Source organism: Phytophthora infestans, genomic scaffold (assembly GCF_000142945.1).
Source record: "Phytophthora infestans T30-4 supercont1.30 genomic scaffold, whole genome shotgun sequence".
NCBI lineage: Eukaryota > Oomycota > Peronosporomycetes > Peronosporales > Peronosporaceae > Phytophthora > Phytophthora infestans.
In genome coordinates this window covers 907,323-926,962 of record NW_003303729.1, presented here as the reverse complement: position 1 = coordinate 926,962, position 19,640 = coordinate 907,323, and the positions used below count along the sequence as shown (strand labels likewise).

Here is a 19,640-nt window from a genome sequence, read left to right as displayed (position 1 = left end):
GCCATGTTGTTCTCCGCATCGCCTTGGCGGGGCCTGCTCCTTCAAGACGGGCCTCTTCTTGTCGTGCAGCCTCCTTCCTGCGAGCCAACTCCTCGGCAGCGGCGGCGTCAGCAGCAGGCTTTAGCCCGCGCCTCAGCGTCAGCGCCCTTAGCAGCCTCGATCTCGGCCGACTCCGCACGCAGCGTGGCCACCTCGGAACGCGCAACCGATCCGCGCCAGTGGCTCTGAATCTTCGTCGCCATGTTGTTCTCCGCATCGGCCTGGCGGGCCTGCTCCTCAAGACGGGCCTCTTCCTGTCGTGCAGCCTCCTCCTGGCGAGCCAACTCCTCGGCAGCGGCGGCGTCAGCAGCAGCCTTAGCCGCGGCCTCAGCGTCAGCGGCCTTAGCAGCCTCGATCTCGGCCGACTCCGCACGCAGCGTGGCCACCTCGGAACGCGCAACCGATCCGCGCCAGTGGCTCTGAATCTTCGTCGCCATGTTGTTCTCCGCATCGGCCTGGCGGGCCTGCTCCTCAAGACGGGCCTCTTCCTGTCGTGCAGCCTCCTTCTGGCGAGCCAACTCCTCGGCAGCGGCGGCGTCAGCAGCAGCCTTAGCCGCGGCCTCAGCGTCAGCGGCCTTAGCAGCCTCGATCTCGGCCGACTCCGCACGCAGCGTGGCCACCTCGGAACGCGCAACCGATCCGCGCCAGTGGCTCTGAATCTTCGTCGCCATGTTGTTCTCCGCATCGGCCTGGCGGGCCTGCTCCTCAAGACGGGCCTCTTCCTGTCGTGCAGCCTCCTCCTGGCGAGCCAACTCCTCGGCAGCGGCGGCGTCAGCAGCAGCCTTAGCCGCGGCCTCAGCGTCAGCGGCCTTAGCAGCCTCGATCTCGGCCGACTCCGCACGCAGCGTGGCCACCTCGGAACGCGCAACCGATCCGCGCCAGTGGCTCTGAATCTTCGTCGCCATGTTGTTCTCCGCATCGGCCTGGCGGGCCTGCTCCTCAAGACGGGCCTCTTCCTGTCGTGCAGCCTCCTCCTGGCGAGCCAACTCCTCGGCAGCGGCGGCGTCAGCTGCAGCCATAGCCGCGGCCTCAGCGTCAGCGGCCTTAGCAGCCTCGATCTCGGCCGACTCCGCACGCAGCGTGGCCACCTCGGAACGCGCAACCGATCCGCGCCAGTGGCTCTGAATCTTCGTCGCCATGTTGTTCTCCGCATCGGCCTGGCGGGCCTGCTCCTCAAGACGGGCCTCTTCCTGTCGTGCAGCCTCCTCCTGGCGAGCCAACTCCTCGGCAGCGGCGGCGTCAGCAGCAGCCTTAGCCGCGGCCTCAGCGTCAGCGGCCTTAGCAGCCTCGATCTCGGCCGACTCCGCACGCAGCGTGGCCACCTCGGAACGCGCAACCGATCCGCGCCAGTGGCTCTGAATCTTCGTCGCCATGTTGTTCTCCGCATCGGCCTGGCGGGCCTGCTCCTCAAGACGGGCCTCATCCTGTCGTGCAGCCTCCTCCTGGCGTGCCAACTCCTCGGCAGCGGCGGCGTCAGCAGCAGCCTTAGCCGCGGCCTCAGCGTCAGCGGCCTTAGCAGCCTCGATCTCGGCCGACTCCGCACGCAGCGTGGCCACCTCGGAACGCGCAACCGATCCGCGCCAGTGGCTCTGAATCTTCGTCGCCATGTTGTTCTCAGCATCGGCCTGGCGGGCCTGCTCCTCAAGACGGGCCTCTTCCTGTCGTGCAGCCTCCTCCTGGCGAGCCAACTCCTCGGCAGCGGCGGCGTCAGCAGCAGCCTTAGCCGCGGCCTCAGCGTCAGCGGCCTTAGCAGCCTCGATCTCGGCCGACTCCGCACGCAGCGTGGCCACCTCGGAACGCGCAACCGATCCGCGCCAGTGGCTCTGAATCTTCGTCGCCATGTTGTTCTCCGCATCGGCCTGGCGGGCTTGCTCCTCAAGACGGGCCTCTTCCTGTCGTGCAGCCTCCTCCTGGCGAGCCAACTCCTCGGCAGCGGCGGCGTCAGCAGCAGCCTTAGCCGCGGCCTCAGCGTCAGCGGCCTTAGCAGCCTCGATCTCGGCCGACTCCGCACGCAGCGTGGCCACCTCGGAACGCGCAACCGATCCGCGCCAGTGGCTCTGAATCTTCGTTGCCATTGACTGTTCATATTGTTTGCGGGCCAAAGCTGCTACCTCTATCTCATGTTTTCGGCGTGACACGGTGCTTCGTGCTTTTGATTGACGCCAAGCACATTGAAGTCGAACGATAGCCTCTCGTCGATCTTCAGCTTCCGATTTGGCAGCTTTTGTGCGGAACACGGACTGAATAAGTATTGCAGCATCGCGCTCCTTGCGAAGACTAGCAGACTCGCTCCTGGCCCGACGCCCTGCCAGCATTCGAGCAGTAAACTCTTGGATATCATGCGCTGCCTTGATCTGCTTGGTATATGCAGCTTGGGCTTGTTTGGTGCGAACGAGAGACTGTAGCAAAACTGCCGCCGCCTTCCTTACAGCTACCTCAGTCTGATAGCGATTCCGCTGAGAGCGACCGCGCACAAGCTTCTGGATAACAACAGCGCAGGCTTGTTCACGCTGCAGTTGCTGGCGCAAGTCTTCTAGCTGCTTCTGAGCTTGACGTCGTCGGAACTCCATTTGGATGCGGATTGCTATTCTCTCGGCTGAAGACACTCTTTCGCTATAGGCGTCGCGGGCCATAACTCCACGCACACGGGACTGAATCCGTGTAGCCATGTCGTTCTTGCGTTGAGTCTCTTTCTGTTCCTGCTCTTTAGTACGAAAGACTCGCCCACTCTGACCATAGGTCACGCCATTGAACGTCATCGGCTTCTTGTTCTGCTTGGCCGATTCCGCAGCTTTGCGATCCATGTCAGCAAACTTCAGAGCGGCAGATCTCACGTCGAGCTTGGCTCCATCCACTGAAGCCTTGATCTGCTCAATATCAACCTCCTCAAAGGACTGTTTGCGCACCGATCCCATCGATTCAACCGATTCAATCGACATCTTGCGGCCAGACTCCCACGAAGTCTTGCGCGAAGCTGCATCAGCCGCTTTTCGCTCCTCACGTGCACGGCTTTCAGCGAGTTGCTCTTGGAATCTTGCCAGTGCCTTGATAGCTTGAGGACTAGGCTTCTTAATTCGTGCCGCAGGGTCTGTGAACGGGTAGCGCTTGGCTTTGGGGGTTCCAGACACGGCAGCTTGCTTGGACACCATCATGCCGTTCTTCATGCTATACTCATGCGAGACGTCGTGCTGGTCGTACTTTAGCAACGCAGCCTTGGCCTTATCCTCGGCCTCTTTCTCCACCTGCGCGACCTCCTTCGCATGCACGTACGCGTGATCGAACTCTGGCGACGAGTAGTTGTTCTTGGCAGACGCCTCTTTGGCATGTTGCTCCTTCTGTCGCTCCAGTTCCTGCAGACGCTTCTTCTCCTCTAGCTGCTCCTCGAAGTACGTTTTCCCGCCAGCGAAATTCCTCAGCGCTTTCTGTGCATCCTGCTCCGCCTTTGACGTCGTTTCACGCTGTTTAGCGTGGTGATTGTACGTCTGATCGTACTCGGTTGAATACGACGTGGTCGCGTGAAGATTCTTGGTGTCCTGTTCTTTCTTACGTTCAATCTCCTCCAGCCGACGCTGCTCGTCTCGTTTCTCGGCCTCGAACGTCTTTCCGTCGCTTGTGAACTGCGAGAGCGATTCCTTGGCCTTCTGCTCCACCGAGCGTTCGTACTCTTTCTGTTTGACAGCGTGGTTGTACGCGTGGTCACTCTCGAGGTCATACGACGACTGCTTGGCCATCGCATCGCGTGCTTCTTGAGCGGTACGACGTTCCTGTTCCTCGCGCAGTCGACGCTCCTGGACAGCTGCATCCAGGAGCGACTCGGAGCTCTTTGCTGTAGCGAGCGCGCTCTTCTTGGGCTCATCTGGTTTGTCTGCAGTCGGCAACTTGATGGGAGCACGACGCTTCCAAGCCGGAGGCTCCGTGTTCGAGACGGCACCCTTGTTGAACATGGCCCGCAGGTTGGCCACACGGCCGCGGGCCTCGGCCAACGCCTTGCGCTCCTCTAGACACAACATGAAGGTTAGAAATAAAAGCGATTATCGACGCGAGACGAGGCATTACAGCGTACCATCATTCATCGTGGAGACGCCTTGGATTGAAGAGACGAAATCACCGACTGAGGTGGAAATGGATCACCGGCGTCTTATCTGGCCGCGAGCAAATGGCGAAGTCTTGGCGGCGAAGAAGGACCACGAATGCCACGACTTACGTGGCGTCCGCGGTTCAGTATTCTGACAATGTAGCAACCAGATGAGCCGGCTTTTTACCCATGGTACCACGGTCATCTCTCCCTTCGGATCGTCCTCAACATGGATTGGCTTAAACAGTGAGACAAAATGCTGCAATTGGCCCTCTGGACAGTGGGACTCGAGTGACGCACAGCTACCGTACCCGATTTGCTGCAACCAACTACATGTACGATGCTGATTGTGATCCGAATAAAACGATTTTTGAAGGACTATTTAATAAAAGTAATTGCCAATCACTAATTACTAATTAAGGTGTGTGATAAAAATACCGTAAATCACGGCTTGAGCACCGTAAATCTGGGTACCGCTACGCACAAAGTACGTCATGTGCCAGCACCGACTGAAGGGAGATTTCCCCAGTTCCAGTCGTAGGAGATGTGATCCTGTCTTGAATGAAGGATATAACTGCTATCCCAGTGCATTTGGCGCTGCATCGGAATTGTACATTGGGTGTTGCGTAACAGCAAAGGTCTGAATAACATATATTGTCTAGATTGCATGTGCTCTCTAGCTCGGTATTGTAGTCGAACAAGATACGTTGTTTACTGTGCTCGTAAGCACTGTCTGCTGACGCGCTGGATAAGTTACAGGGCCTGAAGAGAAACGAGCGACGCTTTCCTACGAGTTGCTGCGTGATGTGGAGCCATTTGTCCCCGTCCCCCTATCTGGTTTTCGATGCATGTACTGATCAAGCACAATCGGAAGGGGATCAGCAGAATGGAGTGTGACAGCGACGGCGACGGAAGTGAAGATCTCGCCGCTAATTATGCGTCAATTTTGATGCTTATAGAATAAGACCAATCACTATGTCGTATTTTTTTTCGACTTGCTGCAAAAAATATCAGCACAATTGACTAAAGACTGAGCCTAATACCCGCAAATTTGGTCGAAAGTTGGCTGAAACTTTAGGTCGCAAGTACTTTTGGACCCAAAGTCGCAGGTGGGAATTAAGAGAGTGACTATCGTGCCCGGCTGGCCCATCTCCCTTTTCATCGATGAAATGCCACCTAGCCCTATGTTTCATCCGAACAACGTATACACGTCTATTTTTTCTATCCATTCAAAACCATTCGTTTATAGCTCGACGCGTGCCAAGCGCGAGACGTCAATCGTGGCGAATGGACCCCCGGCTCCAGGTAGGGAGGAAGCGGTGCGAGCCGAGTGCCTCGTATAACCAAAGCGACCAGAGTGATCAGAGCGACGTTGACCCTCGCTATGTGAGAGGCTCTCATGAGCACAGGGACGTTTCAATTGGTGATAGCACCAATCAGGTGCCGTCTGAGCAGTCAAGCGACTTCAGCAACGGGTCTGGCCGAGCTGTGCTGGGGCCACCTCTCACGCACACGTGCTTTGAGTCGTGGGAACAGTTCGACGCCTTTTTCAAGGAGTATCAAAGGAACAGCTACCAGGTATGTAATTTTCGCCATAGGGCAGCTTATTTAAAGGTGGACAGATATTTACGCTTCATTCATTTAGCTTTTTCGCATTCGAACCAACAATACAGTTTTGGACCGGAACAAGAAGATCCAGTCAACAAACTCGAGTGCGTCGCTGATTCCGCCGGAGTGGGGGAACTATTCTCAGAAGCTAATCTGTACGCATACTGGCGCATACAAGTCGCGAGGGCAAGGAAAGCGACCACGCCAGGAAACAAGGCCCATGGGCTGCGAGGCTTCGGTACGTATTTTGCCAGTCGGGTGTCAATCGGGCACCAGTTGGGTCCAGTCGGGTACTGATTCACTTGGGTATTAATGACTACATTGTTAGCCTAATGATTAATTCGTGGTGTGCGTTATTTTGTGTGTATTAATAGGTTAACGTCTGCGTTCGTCTCGCAGATAAAAGTAAGAGGGCTTTTGCACTCTTCATCACGAAAAGTAACTTCGAGCATTCCCATAACCTAAATCGGCGGACGTATGAGCAGTATGCATCGAATCGAACCGCCATTGAGGGTGAGGTGTTGGAAACTGTCGACGAGCTAAGAAAGGCGGTGCCAAGAAAAAGAATATCTTGAAGTTTATCCAGGAGCATTCTAAATGCAGCCCCTCTATTCGCGATGTACACAACATCGTCCAGCGCCTTAAGGCAAGAGAACAATCGTCCAGCACCAGCTCACAGAGATTAAAGAAATGGATGGTGGAGTTCTGCGAGGAACCTGGGAATGTTGGTAGAATCTTTATTGACCCAACGGTTGGGAAGGTAAGCTACGATACATGGAGATATTTTGTTGATGAACTTAACAAAATGATTTATTGTGGGTCTACAGAAAACGGCTACGTGTATCACGTTCCAAACCAAGTCAATGCGCGAGATGTTCGACCGTTTTCCGGAGGTTCTGCTCATGGATGCAACACACGGGACCAATGTGTCCAAGTATAAGGTCTTCTCGTTTATGACGCATGATGTCTTTGGTAAAGGTCAGTTTGTGCAACATTGTGCGCTACAAAATGAAAGAGCTCCCACACTCTTGACGGCGATTGAATCATTCAAGGCGGCTAATCCAGCCTGGACCAAAATCCAAAGCGTGATTATTGATAAGGATTTCACTGAGCTAGCAGTGTTGAAGACAGCTCTACCGGAGGCCAGAGTACTTCTCTGTCAATTTCACGTAATCAAGTACTTGTCGGAGGAAGTTGCATCGTCAGACTATGGCTTCAGTAATTGGCAGAAGAAGCAAATTCGTAGTATCGTGAGCCTACTGGTGTACGCGAAGACAGAGCAAGAGTACATGAAACATCTCAGCTACATGCACCAGCTCACGCGCATTGGTTCGACTGCGGCCAAGGGTATTACAGCTTCTTTTGCCGAACAACAAGCTTCGCCACTGTCCGCGCCCGACTCAGCCCAGCCCGTGCCCAACACAGCCCAGTTGGTCGTCTTAGACCAGCCCGTGCCCGACTCAGCCCAGTTGGTACCCGACTCCGCTCGTGATGAACCCGACTTAGCCCAGTCTGAGTCCGACTCAGAAGAGACCAAAGTCCCAAATGCAGTGCCCCAGGACCAACAAGGTTTGCATGCATTTGCCGCTTACTTTGCCAAAAATTGGGATAATTGTCGGCAGCTATGGTGCGCACACAGATAAGCGGACTTGGCATGACTGAGTACCGATTAGCCATGAGTGCATATGCTCAAGTGTCAAGTGTAATTAAGCGCAGAGAGTTCAGCAAACTTGCTGGGCTAGCTGAAGCAGATGAGCATCAATTAGAATCAGGTACTATGGGCGGCACTTGAATTCAAGGCACTCGGTACGAGACACAATCCGTTCACTCAAATAATTCGAGAGCTTCAAGGACCGCACCAGTAGAAGCGAGTCCACTTGAAGCCCTATCGGCAACGCTGGGCGATGAATCTAGTTCACCGGGACCTCGGTCGGGTAATGAGTCGGGTACACTGAATGACCAGTCGGGTACGATTCCTGACCAGTCGGTTATACTGAATGACCAGTCGGGTACGACTCCTGACCAGTCGGTTATACTGAATGACCAGTCGGGTACGACTCCTGACCAGTCGGGTACGACTCCTGACCAGTCGTTTATACTGAGTGGCGAGTCGGGTATGGTTACTGCGCAGTCGGGTGCGGTTCCTGCGCAGTTGGGTGCGGTTACTGCGCAGTCGGGTGCGGTTCCTGCGCAGTCGGGTACCCCGATCAACCAGATGGATACATTAAAATCTCGAACAGAGATTACATCGCACGACTGTGAGATTCAGCTACTTTCTGTGGATCCCACCACCGACTTTGATATCGCAAGTCCGGTGAGGCCTCGTGGACGACCAAAACAGAAACCAAAAGCAAAAAAGGCCAAGAAAAGTATTGCAATCGAGATGGCCCGAGATGATTCAGACATGCATGAAAGACGGTTGTCCCTCAACTCGATTAAAGAGGCGCTTTCTGGAGAGGCTACGTACGAGTCAGCAGGTCAATTACTCAACCAGTTCAAACAATTCGTGTTTGACAGGCGACCAAAACCGCCAATTGCACACAATACGTCACAGCTACCACCAGGAAAACCAATCACAGATGCCTGTGAGTTTACGCGGGTGTTTGCATGGGACCTGTTACGAAAATGCGATGCTAAGGTGACGGCATATCAACGGAATCGGCGCGGGCTGGCTGAGCAGGACATTGCAATTGAGGTGGTGGGTGTAGGCATTTTTATGCCGTGCACGCTCTCAATAATGAAGCAGTGGCATCGGGCACTGACTGCCGTTAAGACTGTTGAACGCGTGCTGCATTGGATCTCTTCAGTGGACGTGTCACTGCTTTGTGATACGTCATTTCACGTTGAAACAGATCCCAATTTGCCTGCCAAGTTGAAATCAATGCCGCTTCTGTCCGAGCAGGTACGCATCCTTTTTTTCGAAAAATTATCCTTCACAATTTTTTTGGGTAAACATTATTGCGTATTTACAATTGTCGAGATAAATGTGCTCGATTTTGCTGCTAAGGGATCCCTCGAAGACACAACTATGTGGACTGCCATGCAAAAATTATTCGGAACGGACAATATGGTAGTGATGATCAACCCAACTACTGTGAGCATCACCAGAAATGACAGCATCAGAACGGATCGAGATGCGCTACGTGTTGCATTGAATGAAGTATCCAGTCAACGGATTCTTATCCCGATCAACTGTAGCGGGAACCACTGGTGTGCAATCATCGTCAACTCTGCTACCGATGAGATACTATTGTACGACCCGATGCATTCAAGTTACATGGCAAGTATCCGGGCTGTTGCCGGGTCTCTGGTAAGTTTGCTTCCGGGTGCTGGTGTGAAGCGTTACCGCACCCGTTTATACGAATCTAGCCTCGGCATACAAACGGATAGCTACAACTGTGGCGTGTACGTCCTACTTGTATTTGAAATGTTGTGCGGAGCAAATGCAGTGGGAGCCATTGACAAGAAGATGCTCCAATGTCTCCGATACAGGTATCTGTGTATGTGCCTTTAAATACATCACTTTGTACATTACACTACACCTTACCAATATAAACACTATCACAGTACGACTCACCAATTTAAACACCATACTTAGACACTTTTTTTGCTAAGTGTTTTAGTGCCAATGCAAGACACCACACGTGATTTTTTCTTAAAGTATCAGTTGAGGTTTTTTCTTGGGCAAAAAGGAAGCCGGCTATACGTATAAATCCAGCCTCTCATCAAGTGATGACGCGGCACTGACTCTCGTCTAGCCGGGCTCAGTCGGTATCAGCTGGGCTCAACCGGTCACATTAGCCTCGTCACATTTCACTCAGCCGCACAGCAACACGTGCCGGGAATTAAAAGTGTTGAAATTACTTGTAAAGATCGGTCGGTTTCTCATTTTTAAGAGAAAATACAGCGATCTAATGACAAACGTCCGCTTGTACAGTCCAAACTTTTTATAAAAGACCATTCCATACTTACTTGACTTTTGGACCAAAAGTCAAGTTACGGTTAATTCCTGTCTGCGACCTTAAAGACGATGTCGGCCACCTTCCCCTTCGTAGGTCCGCACGCATTTGTTTGGTACTGGCAGATCTCGTTTGTATCACCGCTGAGCTGTGTCAAAGCAGACCCCTTCATTCGTCTGGAGAATGCGCTCTGGAACGTCTTTTTCTACCGTGAGGTGTGTGAGCGACTCCACATGAATCCAAACACTGGTCTTAACGTCTATGTCCTAACGCAGAATCAGTCAGTAGCAGTGTTAACGAACCTGTGGGAGATATGGAGTCTGCAGCCAAAGCTACACCGTCGCATTCTCGCTTCTCGTACGAGTTTTCCAAGTTTTGGACACTACAAATACATACCGACACTGAATGCTTGCTAGGAAGTACACTTACATTATGTAAGGTCGCGGTGCTACGTATCTTGCGAGCTGTCAGTATTCACAGCCTTCCGATTCACCAATTGGTATAACTCACATTGCATCCATTTGGTATCCTGCTCACCCGACTTACTTCCGTTCGTGTTTAGCATACACTGTTGCATTTTTTGCACTCGGTCGTAAGTGAAAGTGTTCTCCTGCAGCAGTTTACCAAACAGGTTCGAGATTCTTGACAACGCACTTGAATTGAGCTCAATATTGAAATATGGATAACATTTTGGACAGGGCAGCTCGATGCAGCCAGCACAATCGACGGAGCCCAACTTAGATTCAGCGAGTTCACCTCCGGTTGGAAGCTTTGCAACAACTTATGCGACGCTTTGTCCTGTTCCTTGATCGCCAGCCAGGAATACGTCATCGATGGCCTGGATTTCAGGGTCCTACAAGACATAAATGGCGGTTTGGTCGTCACTGACGACAACACGCGCTCAGTTGTCTCTGCGCACTCAGTGGCGGCTACCCAGCATTCTATGGCCCCATCCACACATGGTAAGTTCAAGCGAGCACACTGCCAACCTACAATCACGAAGAATGCGATTCAAGAAGACGGAAAACACCCAAATTTCAGACTCAAGACACTAGAAGAACATCGTCATGCAACTCGATTCCAGAAGAAACACGTGACCTTAAAAACCTGGCGACCCGCGTTATGTGAAGCGCATATACTCATCAAGTCAGGCGACCGTGTGAGTCTCGCGAAGGCTTTGTATCTTCTTCTGGAGATCATTTGGATCGACCCACGTGGCTGCAACCTCGCGACGGTATATCTTGACGCTGGGTCTATATACCTTGAATTCGATCACCTTCAAGAAGCGACAAAGGCTTATCGAAATTGCTTACGCCTGGATGGAGCGAACTGGAAGGCTAGATACAATCTGGGTGTAGCTACAGCTCGCTTGCAGGATTTCATTGAGGCTACCAGACAGCTGACACTCGCCTTTAAGGCATCTCCAGCTGATATAGCTGACGAGATTGCCAAAATGCTCAAGGAAATTGAGCATATCCAGTACTCCAAGAACTTACAAGCTTACAAGGAAGCCACGAAAGCTCGTGTGTTCACAACGCAGTTTCTGGAGTCCCGGCATTTGGTCGGTGGAAAGCTCGGGGTGTCAAATTTGCAAGAGGACCACACTGTTAGTCACCGCAATGGGTTGTCGTTGTCATCCTCCACCCCGCAGCTTTTGGATACCTCGAATAAATGGCAAGGGGTATTAGCTTCAGTGTTGCATCGACTCCATGCATTTGCTCGTTGCCGGGATATTGATATTCAATACGAGATGTTACGACTAGACCCGAAGTGGACAAGTGGAGTCTCCATTGAGACATTGAATGAGTTGACGAAACAAATAACAGGCACGTCGTTGAGCGTGGCTGAGCGAAACGTCATGTTAGGCAACTACGGGTACGTCTTGTACGAGGTCTTTGATTACCTGCGCTGTGAAGTCTATATTGCAATAGTCTGATATTTTGTGTGATGATCCAGAACTACAACTTTCCACTACTTCAGTCCAAATGCAGAGAGCTGTCATGCGTTCGACGAGATACACGATCAAGGTGCGTGTCATGCACTACTACACTGGAACTTGTGCCGTAAGCGTGCAAAACGAAGTGCAACTAGCAAGACGGGTGGATTGTGGTATTGGTTCGAGCTGACGATGGCAAAATGGGTTGAACGAGTGCTTCCTCCGAGTTCTCTGGACCACACAACGTCGTCGCTGGTAGAAACGCTATCTGCTTATGGATGGATTACGCCAATGGACTTCGCTTGGAAATGGCGGCGCTTACCGGAACCACAGGATGTCCCCATGTTGCAGCTTGCAAACCGCGGCATTTTTATTTACGAATGTCATGTTGCTCGAACCTGTATCCATGAGGAAGCAAGCAAGACTCTGCAAATGTTTCTACGAAGATTTATTACTAGAAGAAAGAGATGCCAAGTACTCGCCATTCGCCACTTCCAAGAGAGCATAGTACATGGAGTATCTTTCTTGGAAGACGTGCATACTCAGCTGGTTAGGGACACAGTGTTCGACCAGCAAGTTGCACGGGAAGTACTCGTATGTATTGAAGATATGGTTGACGAAGTGATTACCAAGCATCGTCTACAGCAGAAGAAATACGAGGAGGAGATCCAACGACAAGAGGTTCCTGTGAGGACAGAACAACGGCAGAAGATCATCAACGAACGGTGTACAGGCCACAGAACGTAGCTGGTATTACTACTTCATATGAATCAAAGCAAGTTGGTCAGCAGTGTGTCTGACATCGATATTACAGTATCGTCGAGTTCTGCGGCGGTCTCATCAACCAAATCGTCCAGTAGCATTTCCTCCAGTCTGTAAAGACGCTACAGCGTTAACTACCGCAAACAGTCATCACACTCAAGATGCAGTACGCACATTTCAATCACAGCACATTGCGTCATTCCGGTCTCAGCCAAAGACGATTCCACGAGCCGACGGTGATGCAGAAACTTGTGTCTTCTTCGTTCGATAGATTGCAGGCGTTTGCCTTGTAGGATCGACGTTCTCACTGGCATTTCTAACACTTGTCCTGGGTGACCGAATTCAATGGAGTCACACTCATCTTCGTCGAAAACCATGCTCCCAGTGACTTTCATATCGTGTTCCGGTGGCGACAGATCTGCGTCCGCTGGGACGTTGATATTCATCACAACTTCTAGTGGGAGCGTCAGGTTTGGTACGCTTTTGTGTTGCGATGGCTTCGCTAACTCCGGATCGAGTCCACCATGAAGCGAAGCTGTCGGAAGGTGGCACTTCACGCCTTGAGTTTGATAGCTCAGCGCCAGTCCTTGATGGATCATTTTGTTCTCTTCATGTTCGATCTCCTGAATACGGGCTAATATATCGTCCAGTTGATCGGCGTGGTGAAGTTCTAAGTGACGGTAGGACTGCTGCTTGTCTTCCTCGTTTAGCAACTGGACCGTGTCCTGTAAGTTGCCAAGACACACAGTTGAGATCTGGGAACCTTTGTGAGTTATCTTGCCGTCTTACCAGTAAGATGTCGTCTAGAATTGCTGATGCGAGTACATCAGAATTCTGCGCTATCGTAGCCAGGTCTCCTGAAGGCAGGAAAAGAGACAGCTTGGAGCCATGCCGCTGTTGTATTTCTCGGAGAGTGGCTTCAGCTTGGTGTACAAGCGGAAACAGAGAGGCCTATCCACCATTTGAGGTCAAACATTACACAAGTCAGTCGTCAATAGATGCTAGATGTGAGTACATCAACACAATCTTTCCACTTTACCCGAAGACTGTACACAACGTTAGCTGCTTGTTTCAGTATACGATCCGACCTGGAATGCTCTGGTTCGTTCTCGACCTGACTAGTTCGCGCTTCAGGTGCCCATCGAAGTGCTGCGGTTGCTTGTGCCCTCTCAAACATCCCCTCAATGCGATTCTGGTAAAGATAAAAAAAATCATGTCAAATGCTAGAGTGCTATAGTTCTGTAGGTAGTGGCTACCTGGATTTCCTCAAGATAGGGGTCATCCTGAGAAATAGACTGGTGTCCAGCGGCCACAATGGCCTCCCGTTGGACGGAGGTGGAAAAGTACATGTCATTGTCGTGTGATGTTCGACGCGTTCGAGTTGACGTTTGATCTCGTTGTTTTGGAGTTAGACTGCTCGGGTGATGGCTCTTTGGGCGAGGTGAGGTGGACGGCGGCATGGAGCTGTACGGCGAGTGCGCAGTAATATCGCGCGAGGACGGTGAACGAGATTGTATGGCACTGCCTTGACCCGCCTGTGCATTACGCGGAATATCACTCGATGGACGTGACGCAGCATCGAGCGTGCCTACTAGAATTTCCCATTCTTCAAGATCGATCGAGTTGTGTCGACCTTCGTGAATGAGATAAACGTAGTCCGAAATCTAGGAGACAGCAATACCAATAAGAAACACACGTTTGACCTTGTTAATAAACAGCATTTCGTTTAGCGTACCTGGTTGTGTGTAGCTGGGAGACCCAAAAGTCGAAGTCCCTGTAGGATTTGGCTGACACCGATGCGTCCATCATTATCTCGATCAAGAACGCCAAACACTCGTGTCGGGTAATTATCATATCTTTGGGTGTGTGAGCCATCACCACTTCGATTTGTTGAGATAGAATGAACTGCTGGGGAGTGACGCGACGAGAAGGATTGCTGGGATCGTTGAGGTGACGAATACGGGGACGACCACCCTAGACCCCTTCTTCGTTTTCCCGGTGAAGGTGTTGTCGAATGTGGCGAGTTGTGTTTATCTGGCGCTGGGGGATCAATAGTGAGAGCAGGTGAAGACGCTGAAGCAGACTGAGGAGGAGACAGCGATGCCACACTTAGAGATCGATCACGTTCCTTTTCTAATGGAACTACCAATGCATGCGACCGCAGCATAGCCTTGCTTACTCGTGGGGCTGGCAGTCTCTCAGACACGTTCTCTTGAGTATTAAATTGTGTTCCATGTCGTCCAAAGTTTCTATTTGCGGGTCGTCCTGTTAGTTGTTCAATGTTTTCTCGCACAAAATCCTTGGTTCTTCGCTGCGGCCAGTGCGTCACGTTCTGTCGGTGCTGTGCATACACACTGGAGGGTCCGGATCTGTACCGCACGGTAGACGTTCGAGCAGGAGGTGTCTTCTTCCGTCGTACTACGTTCTTTCGCGCTATTTCCTGCCTTTCCGCCTCCTCTTCTTTACGTCGATCACCCGCTCGGGCCTGGAACAACTGCGACTTCTTGAGCGACGCATCGAACAGCGTCGTCCCGTGGTTCACGTCCGCATCCCATCCAGGACGCCGCGTCCGCGGTCTCACCGTACTCGGCCTCATTTTTGCTTTATCCCGCTGTGTTGCTGCTTGACTACGCGACCGCCGCTGCTCCGGTGGAAGTTCGTTGGTCAGATCAGTAGCGTACGGACTCTGCGTTCGGCTCCGATACACGACTGGCGACGGCGAGGCGTCCTGCACCGCAAATGTCACGACACGCCGCGGTGAGCTGCTATCATTACCAGTAGTCCACGCATTGGGGCTCTGCCGCCAGGATTCTGTCGGGCTCGCGAACAGCATCTGCTGCGCCATTGCTGACTTCCTTGCGACGTTTCGATCTTCAGAAATGGATACATTTATGTGTGCTTCGTGTTGTTGTGTGTCGATACACAATTAACTGTAAGTTGCGTAACGACACCTGTACGAGGCTCCAGTTCCCCCTCTGGATACCTGCTCCAGAGTCTCTTCAGCCGCATCGCGCTCAAGACTTCGAATCGCCACCGCCAGTCATGTCGCCTGCAAAAGGTCACGCAGCGGGCTCGCTGGTGCTGTCCATCGTGTCGTGCCTCGTGTACAGCGTCATGTCTAATGTGATGGTGCTGACGAACCGCTATCTGCTGGGTAAGAAGTACTATGGCTTCGATGAAAAGTTCTTCGTGGTGGCTGTGCAGGCTGGTGTGGCCATTCTAGTACTGGAGCTTGCGAAGATGCAGAAGCTGATCTCGTACGACCCATACGACAGTGCAATCGCGCGGAAGTGGGCACCGGTGACCTTCTTCTTCGTGGCCATGCTGTACACGAGCATGCAGGCGACGGCGGGACTCCCTATCCACATTGTCACAGTGTTTAAGAACGTCACCAATATCATTATTGTCTTTGGCGAGTGGCGTTTCTTCGGCGAGCGTGTAGGCGGCCTCGTGCTCGTGAGTCTCGGCGTTATGCTCATGGGTGCCGTCATGTCCTCGTACAGTGACGTCGGCGGCGGCAAGGCCACGCCCTCCACGATTTCGGGCTACTTCTGGATGGTGCTGAACTGCGCGTCGACTGCTGGTTACGTGCTGTACATGCGCTATGCCACGTCGCGTTCGTCGCTTAAGATCTCCAAGTTCGGAATGGCCTTCTACAACAACCTCATCTCACTGCCTTTGCTCGCGCCTCCGCTCGTGCTTAATGGAGAAGCCTTCACGGTCTGGAGTAACCCCCTACTCGGTAACTTTAACTTCACCCTGTTGCTCTTCATCAGTGGCGTACTCGGTGTCGGTCTCAACCTCGCGTCATTCTGGTGCGTGTCCGTCACCTCAGCCACAACGTACGCGACTGTGGGTGGGTTGAACAAGATCCCGACCACTTTCATTGGTGTATTGCTCCTCGGTGAGCCGCTAAAGCCTGACACAGCCATCTACGTCACGTTCGGTATGGTCGGTGGAATCCTCTACGGTTATGCCAAGTTCAAAGAGGGCGAGGCGGCTAAGAAGCATAAGGCGGCGCAGGAGGCACTCCCACAGACCACGCACGACTCTAAGGCATAGATCGATCCACCGGTCTAACAGTGTTGGAATGCTTTTTCGCTTTTGTCTTTGAACTGCAGAGATATGAAGAGATAAAATGTATTGGAAGGCATACCGTTGCTTGTGCTTGTCAAAAAAGGGATAAATACTTCATCTTCGCTTATTCAGTTGGCTTGAAGGCTGCGTCTTGGGTACGCTGATGCTCTTGTCCTTGTAGATGCATGCGGAACTGCGAGCCCGGTGCTGCTGACATGCGGCTACTTAGGAGAACATTGGAAGCGTCCAAGCGAGAGCCAGCCATGTCCAAGAAGGCATCCTCCAACGCCGACTGGGTCACGGAACCCGAGAACGGGTTGTCACCGTGGAAGGACGACATGGCGGACATAGCGGACATGCGCATCAAGTGAGCGTTCATTTGACGCTGTAGATCTCCGGCTGTCGCATCACCAGATCCGTAGGCGTCATCCAAAAACGGAGCTGCAGCTTGAGTCTCCGCTCTTCCAATACCACGAAAGCTACTGTTGCTACTCGCTGCAGACTGACGAGCAGACATGTCTTCTTCTTTTAAGAAGGGATATTCTGTGCACAAGATGAATTAAACAGGTACCCAGAGAGAATAGTGATATAAGGGTTCGTTACCTGAGTTGGAGATCTTCCGACTAAGACGTGGAGAGCCGATGAGAGGTGAACCTAAAGGCGGTGAGCCGAGCGGTACCCCGAGTTTCAACCCCTTGAATGCATGTGTGAGAACTGTGGCTGAGTAGTTGGGATCAGCTCCCATTTCGCCAATCCGAGCCTAAGAGAGCGCAACAAAGCACAGGGAATAGTAAACGGTACTGGAACCCACACAAAAGCGTCAAAGACGGACGAATATACCTGTGATTCCGGAGGCGACATGAAACCTCGCGGTGACAGTCTTGGCGATGATGCTGAGGATAGCACTTTGGCTTCATCGTCCTCGAACCCGAAACGCTCTTGAAAGCTCTGCTTGTGTCGTAGATTTGGAGGCGAGTTGAGCACTGGCGCGGTATAGTTCGGATCATTCACCAGACTTTCCCATCTGAACGGACTTCCTCCAGACACAGCAGCTCCTGGCTGTCTCGAGGTAACAGGTCTAGCCACCGCAAAAGGCGGTGGAGATCCGGGCGACGTCGGTGCACTCCTTACAAATTCCCCGGATGTATCCAACGACTGCGACTTTGGCGAGGTAACGGGCGTTCCAAAATCGCTGAGCGTCACTTGCTCCTCGAGATACTCGTCCAGTAGTTCCTCTACGAGCTGCTCAGTCTCCTCTTCTGCTTCGGTCTTCATCTCCACTTTCTGCTCGCCTTCTAGAGTGTTGTATCGCTCCCGTGCATCATGTAAAAAGGCGTAGCGCTTCACGCAGTCTACAGGAGAGCGTCGCACCACCCGAGAAACTTCCAGCCCTATCAACATTTGTTCATTTTCCACGTGTTAGACTCGCAACACACTCAGTCGTACAGCCAACTACAAGGTCCACTGACAATACATTGAAATAGATCGAAGTTGAACTCACAATTGACTCCGACCGGGAACCTCTCTCCGCTGGCTGTGGACTGCGTTACCAGGAGTATCAGCTTCTCGTCTATAGCGCGTGACCACTGTACAGGACGTGGATGCGGCGCATAGTGGATACTGGACCAGCGTGGCTCACCACGAAGCTCCACAGGCTCAAAGTCCGATTCCGACGTCGACATGTTGACTTCCGTCTGAGAATATCGCACTTAAGGTATTATGCGAACACGAATACTTACGGAATAAGATTTCACATAAGTTCGAATTCGTCATGGACGATTTCCAAATGACTTGAGAATTGTGAAGGGCGTGTCAGACCAAACTTTTAAACCAGCCACGTTCGGCAAATTTAGTCAAAATTCACAATAAATGGCCAGTTTGGATCAATGGGCCAGATTAACCAATAGCAGCTGAATAAGCAGCTGATTGGATATATTTAGACACGTGCGCCGCTCGGCCTAAACCTCTCAGTTTTGATCTAAGCTGCCAAATATAAAGCGTCGCACGTACAGCAGCAAAGGGAAGATGGCCATCGTGAAGTCTATGCGAGAAGGGGTCGATATTGACGAAATCAGCGAGAAGAACGGTGTTCCTGCCGACAACTTGTTCTGATGGGTTGTAGAAGACACAATATGGCGCGAAGAGGGGTATGAAGGCCCTTACATCTTCAGCAAACGGCGCGGCCCTGACCCCACTCTGCCAAAAGAAGCTGAAACCAGTATACAAGATTGGCGTGGGTCAGCAGGTTGAAGGAGCTCCTGTTAGGAAGGATATCATCAGAAAAGCCAGCCAAATTTCAAAGCTGGTTATTGTCGTGGGTCAGCAGGTTGAAGGAGCTCCTGTTAGGAAGGATATCATCAGAAAAGCCAGCCAAATTTCAAAGCTGGTTATTGTTCAACCAGTAGGTGAGTTGGTGTCAACGGCTCAGAACTCGCTTTTTGACTTAAGCTATCAGGTCTCTAAGTCGGTTTTGACGGGGGTTACGTGACGAAAATGGAAGTGGCTACTTTTTCCGGGTCTTTGGGAGTAAATACCATAAACACCCTCAGTTTAGGGTCTCAGCACTGCATCTTCTCAAATAGCACCCATGTATAGTCAGGGCATCCCTGTAGCACCCAACGACTCGCTGGCAGGTTTTAATTGATCAATTTGCTACAAATAATTGCAAGCCTATGATATCGACCTCATTTGACGATGAGCGCGCAATTCATCATGCGTTGGTGCAGCGTCGATCGGGTAGAATATGGCCCTCGCAAGTACGACCTGCAGAAAATAAAGTTCCGCATACCGTACAGCAAGGACCGATACGTGCTTGGCGCGCTGTCATGGGCGCGTGTGATGGATTCGAAGGCACCAGCACTGGTGTTCGCTGGCTCGTGTGATTCGGTGGCAGGGGTACGTGGGTATACACGTATTTCAAACGACCCCCAGGACATTTTCGATATCCTGGGAACGACCAACATTCGGGAGTTCGTGGAGGAAGGTGCAATGGAGGAGCAAGAAGAAGGCCAATTCTGCCCGACAGCGTACACCTGCCGGACTACTACTCCAAGCTCGTATTTCAGCACAACGAAGCCTATATGTATAGTTCTGAATACTGGCTTCAAACGGAAAACCGTGAGTCCCCCATACACGTCGACCACGGGCGTGTAATTTCGTATCTGCCCCCGTGCGCAAAGACGGC

The 19,640-nt window shown here is 52.0% G+C and overlaps 5 protein-coding genes across 5 annotated transcripts; 2 read left to right on the top strand and 3 right to left on the bottom strand.

Moving 5' to 3' along the window:
* Positions 1 to 2,475: 2,475 nt before the first annotated feature.
* Positions 2,476 to 3,983, bottom strand: PITG_13852 (uncharacterized protein; the record flags this gene model as incomplete). Its single annotated transcript, XM_002899486.1, has 2 exons — positions 2,476 to 2,495; positions 2,549 to 3,983. The coding sequence occupies 2 exons, from the start codon at positions 3,981 to 3,983 to the stop codon at positions 2,476 to 2,478; spliced, it is 1,455 nt and encodes a 484-aa protein (XP_002899532.1).
* Positions 3,984 to 10,624: 6,641 nt separating this feature from the next.
* Positions 10,625 to 12,364, top strand: PITG_13851 (uncharacterized protein; the record flags this gene model as incomplete). The annotated part of the gene is made up of 3 exons (XM_002899485.1): positions 10,625 to 11,556; positions 11,638 to 12,091; positions 12,164 to 12,364. The coding sequence occupies 3 exons, from the start codon at positions 10,625 to 10,627 to the stop codon at positions 12,362 to 12,364; spliced, it is 1,587 nt and encodes a 528-aa protein (XP_002899531.1).
* A 23-nt stretch (positions 12,365 to 12,387) lies between these two features.
* On the bottom strand, positions 12,388 to 15,212 carry PITG_13850 (uncharacterized protein; the record flags this gene model as incomplete). The annotated part of the gene is made up of 11 exons (XM_002899484.1): positions 12,388 to 12,490; positions 12,554 to 12,695; positions 12,814 to 12,859; positions 12,937 to 13,104; positions 13,169 to 13,330; positions 13,419 to 13,571; positions 13,636 to 13,698; positions 13,972 to 14,043; positions 14,115 to 14,487; positions 14,539 to 14,576; positions 14,673 to 15,212. The coding sequence occupies 11 exons, from the start codon at positions 15,210 to 15,212 to the stop codon at positions 12,388 to 12,390; spliced, it is 1,860 nt and encodes a 619-aa protein (XP_002899530.1).
* Positions 15,213 to 15,322: 110 nt separating this feature from the next.
* On the bottom strand, positions 15,323 to 18,138 carry PITG_13848 (uncharacterized protein; the record flags this gene model as incomplete). The annotated part of the gene is made up of 5 exons (XM_002899482.1): positions 15,323 to 16,999; positions 17,060 to 17,216; positions 17,297 to 17,674; positions 17,738 to 17,847; positions 17,958 to 18,138. The coding sequence occupies 5 exons, from the start codon at positions 18,136 to 18,138 to the stop codon at positions 16,581 to 16,583; spliced, it is 1,245 nt and encodes a 414-aa protein (XP_002899528.1).
* PITG_13849 (GDP-mannose transporter, putative) lies at positions 15,422 to 16,441 on the top strand (the record flags this gene model as incomplete). The annotated part of the gene is made up of 1 exon (XM_002899483.1): positions 15,422 to 16,441. One exon carries the CDS (start codon positions 15,422 to 15,424, stop codon positions 16,439 to 16,441), a length of 1,020 nt encoding a protein of 339 aa, XP_002899529.1.
* Positions 18,139 to 19,640: the final 1,502 nt, after the last annotated feature.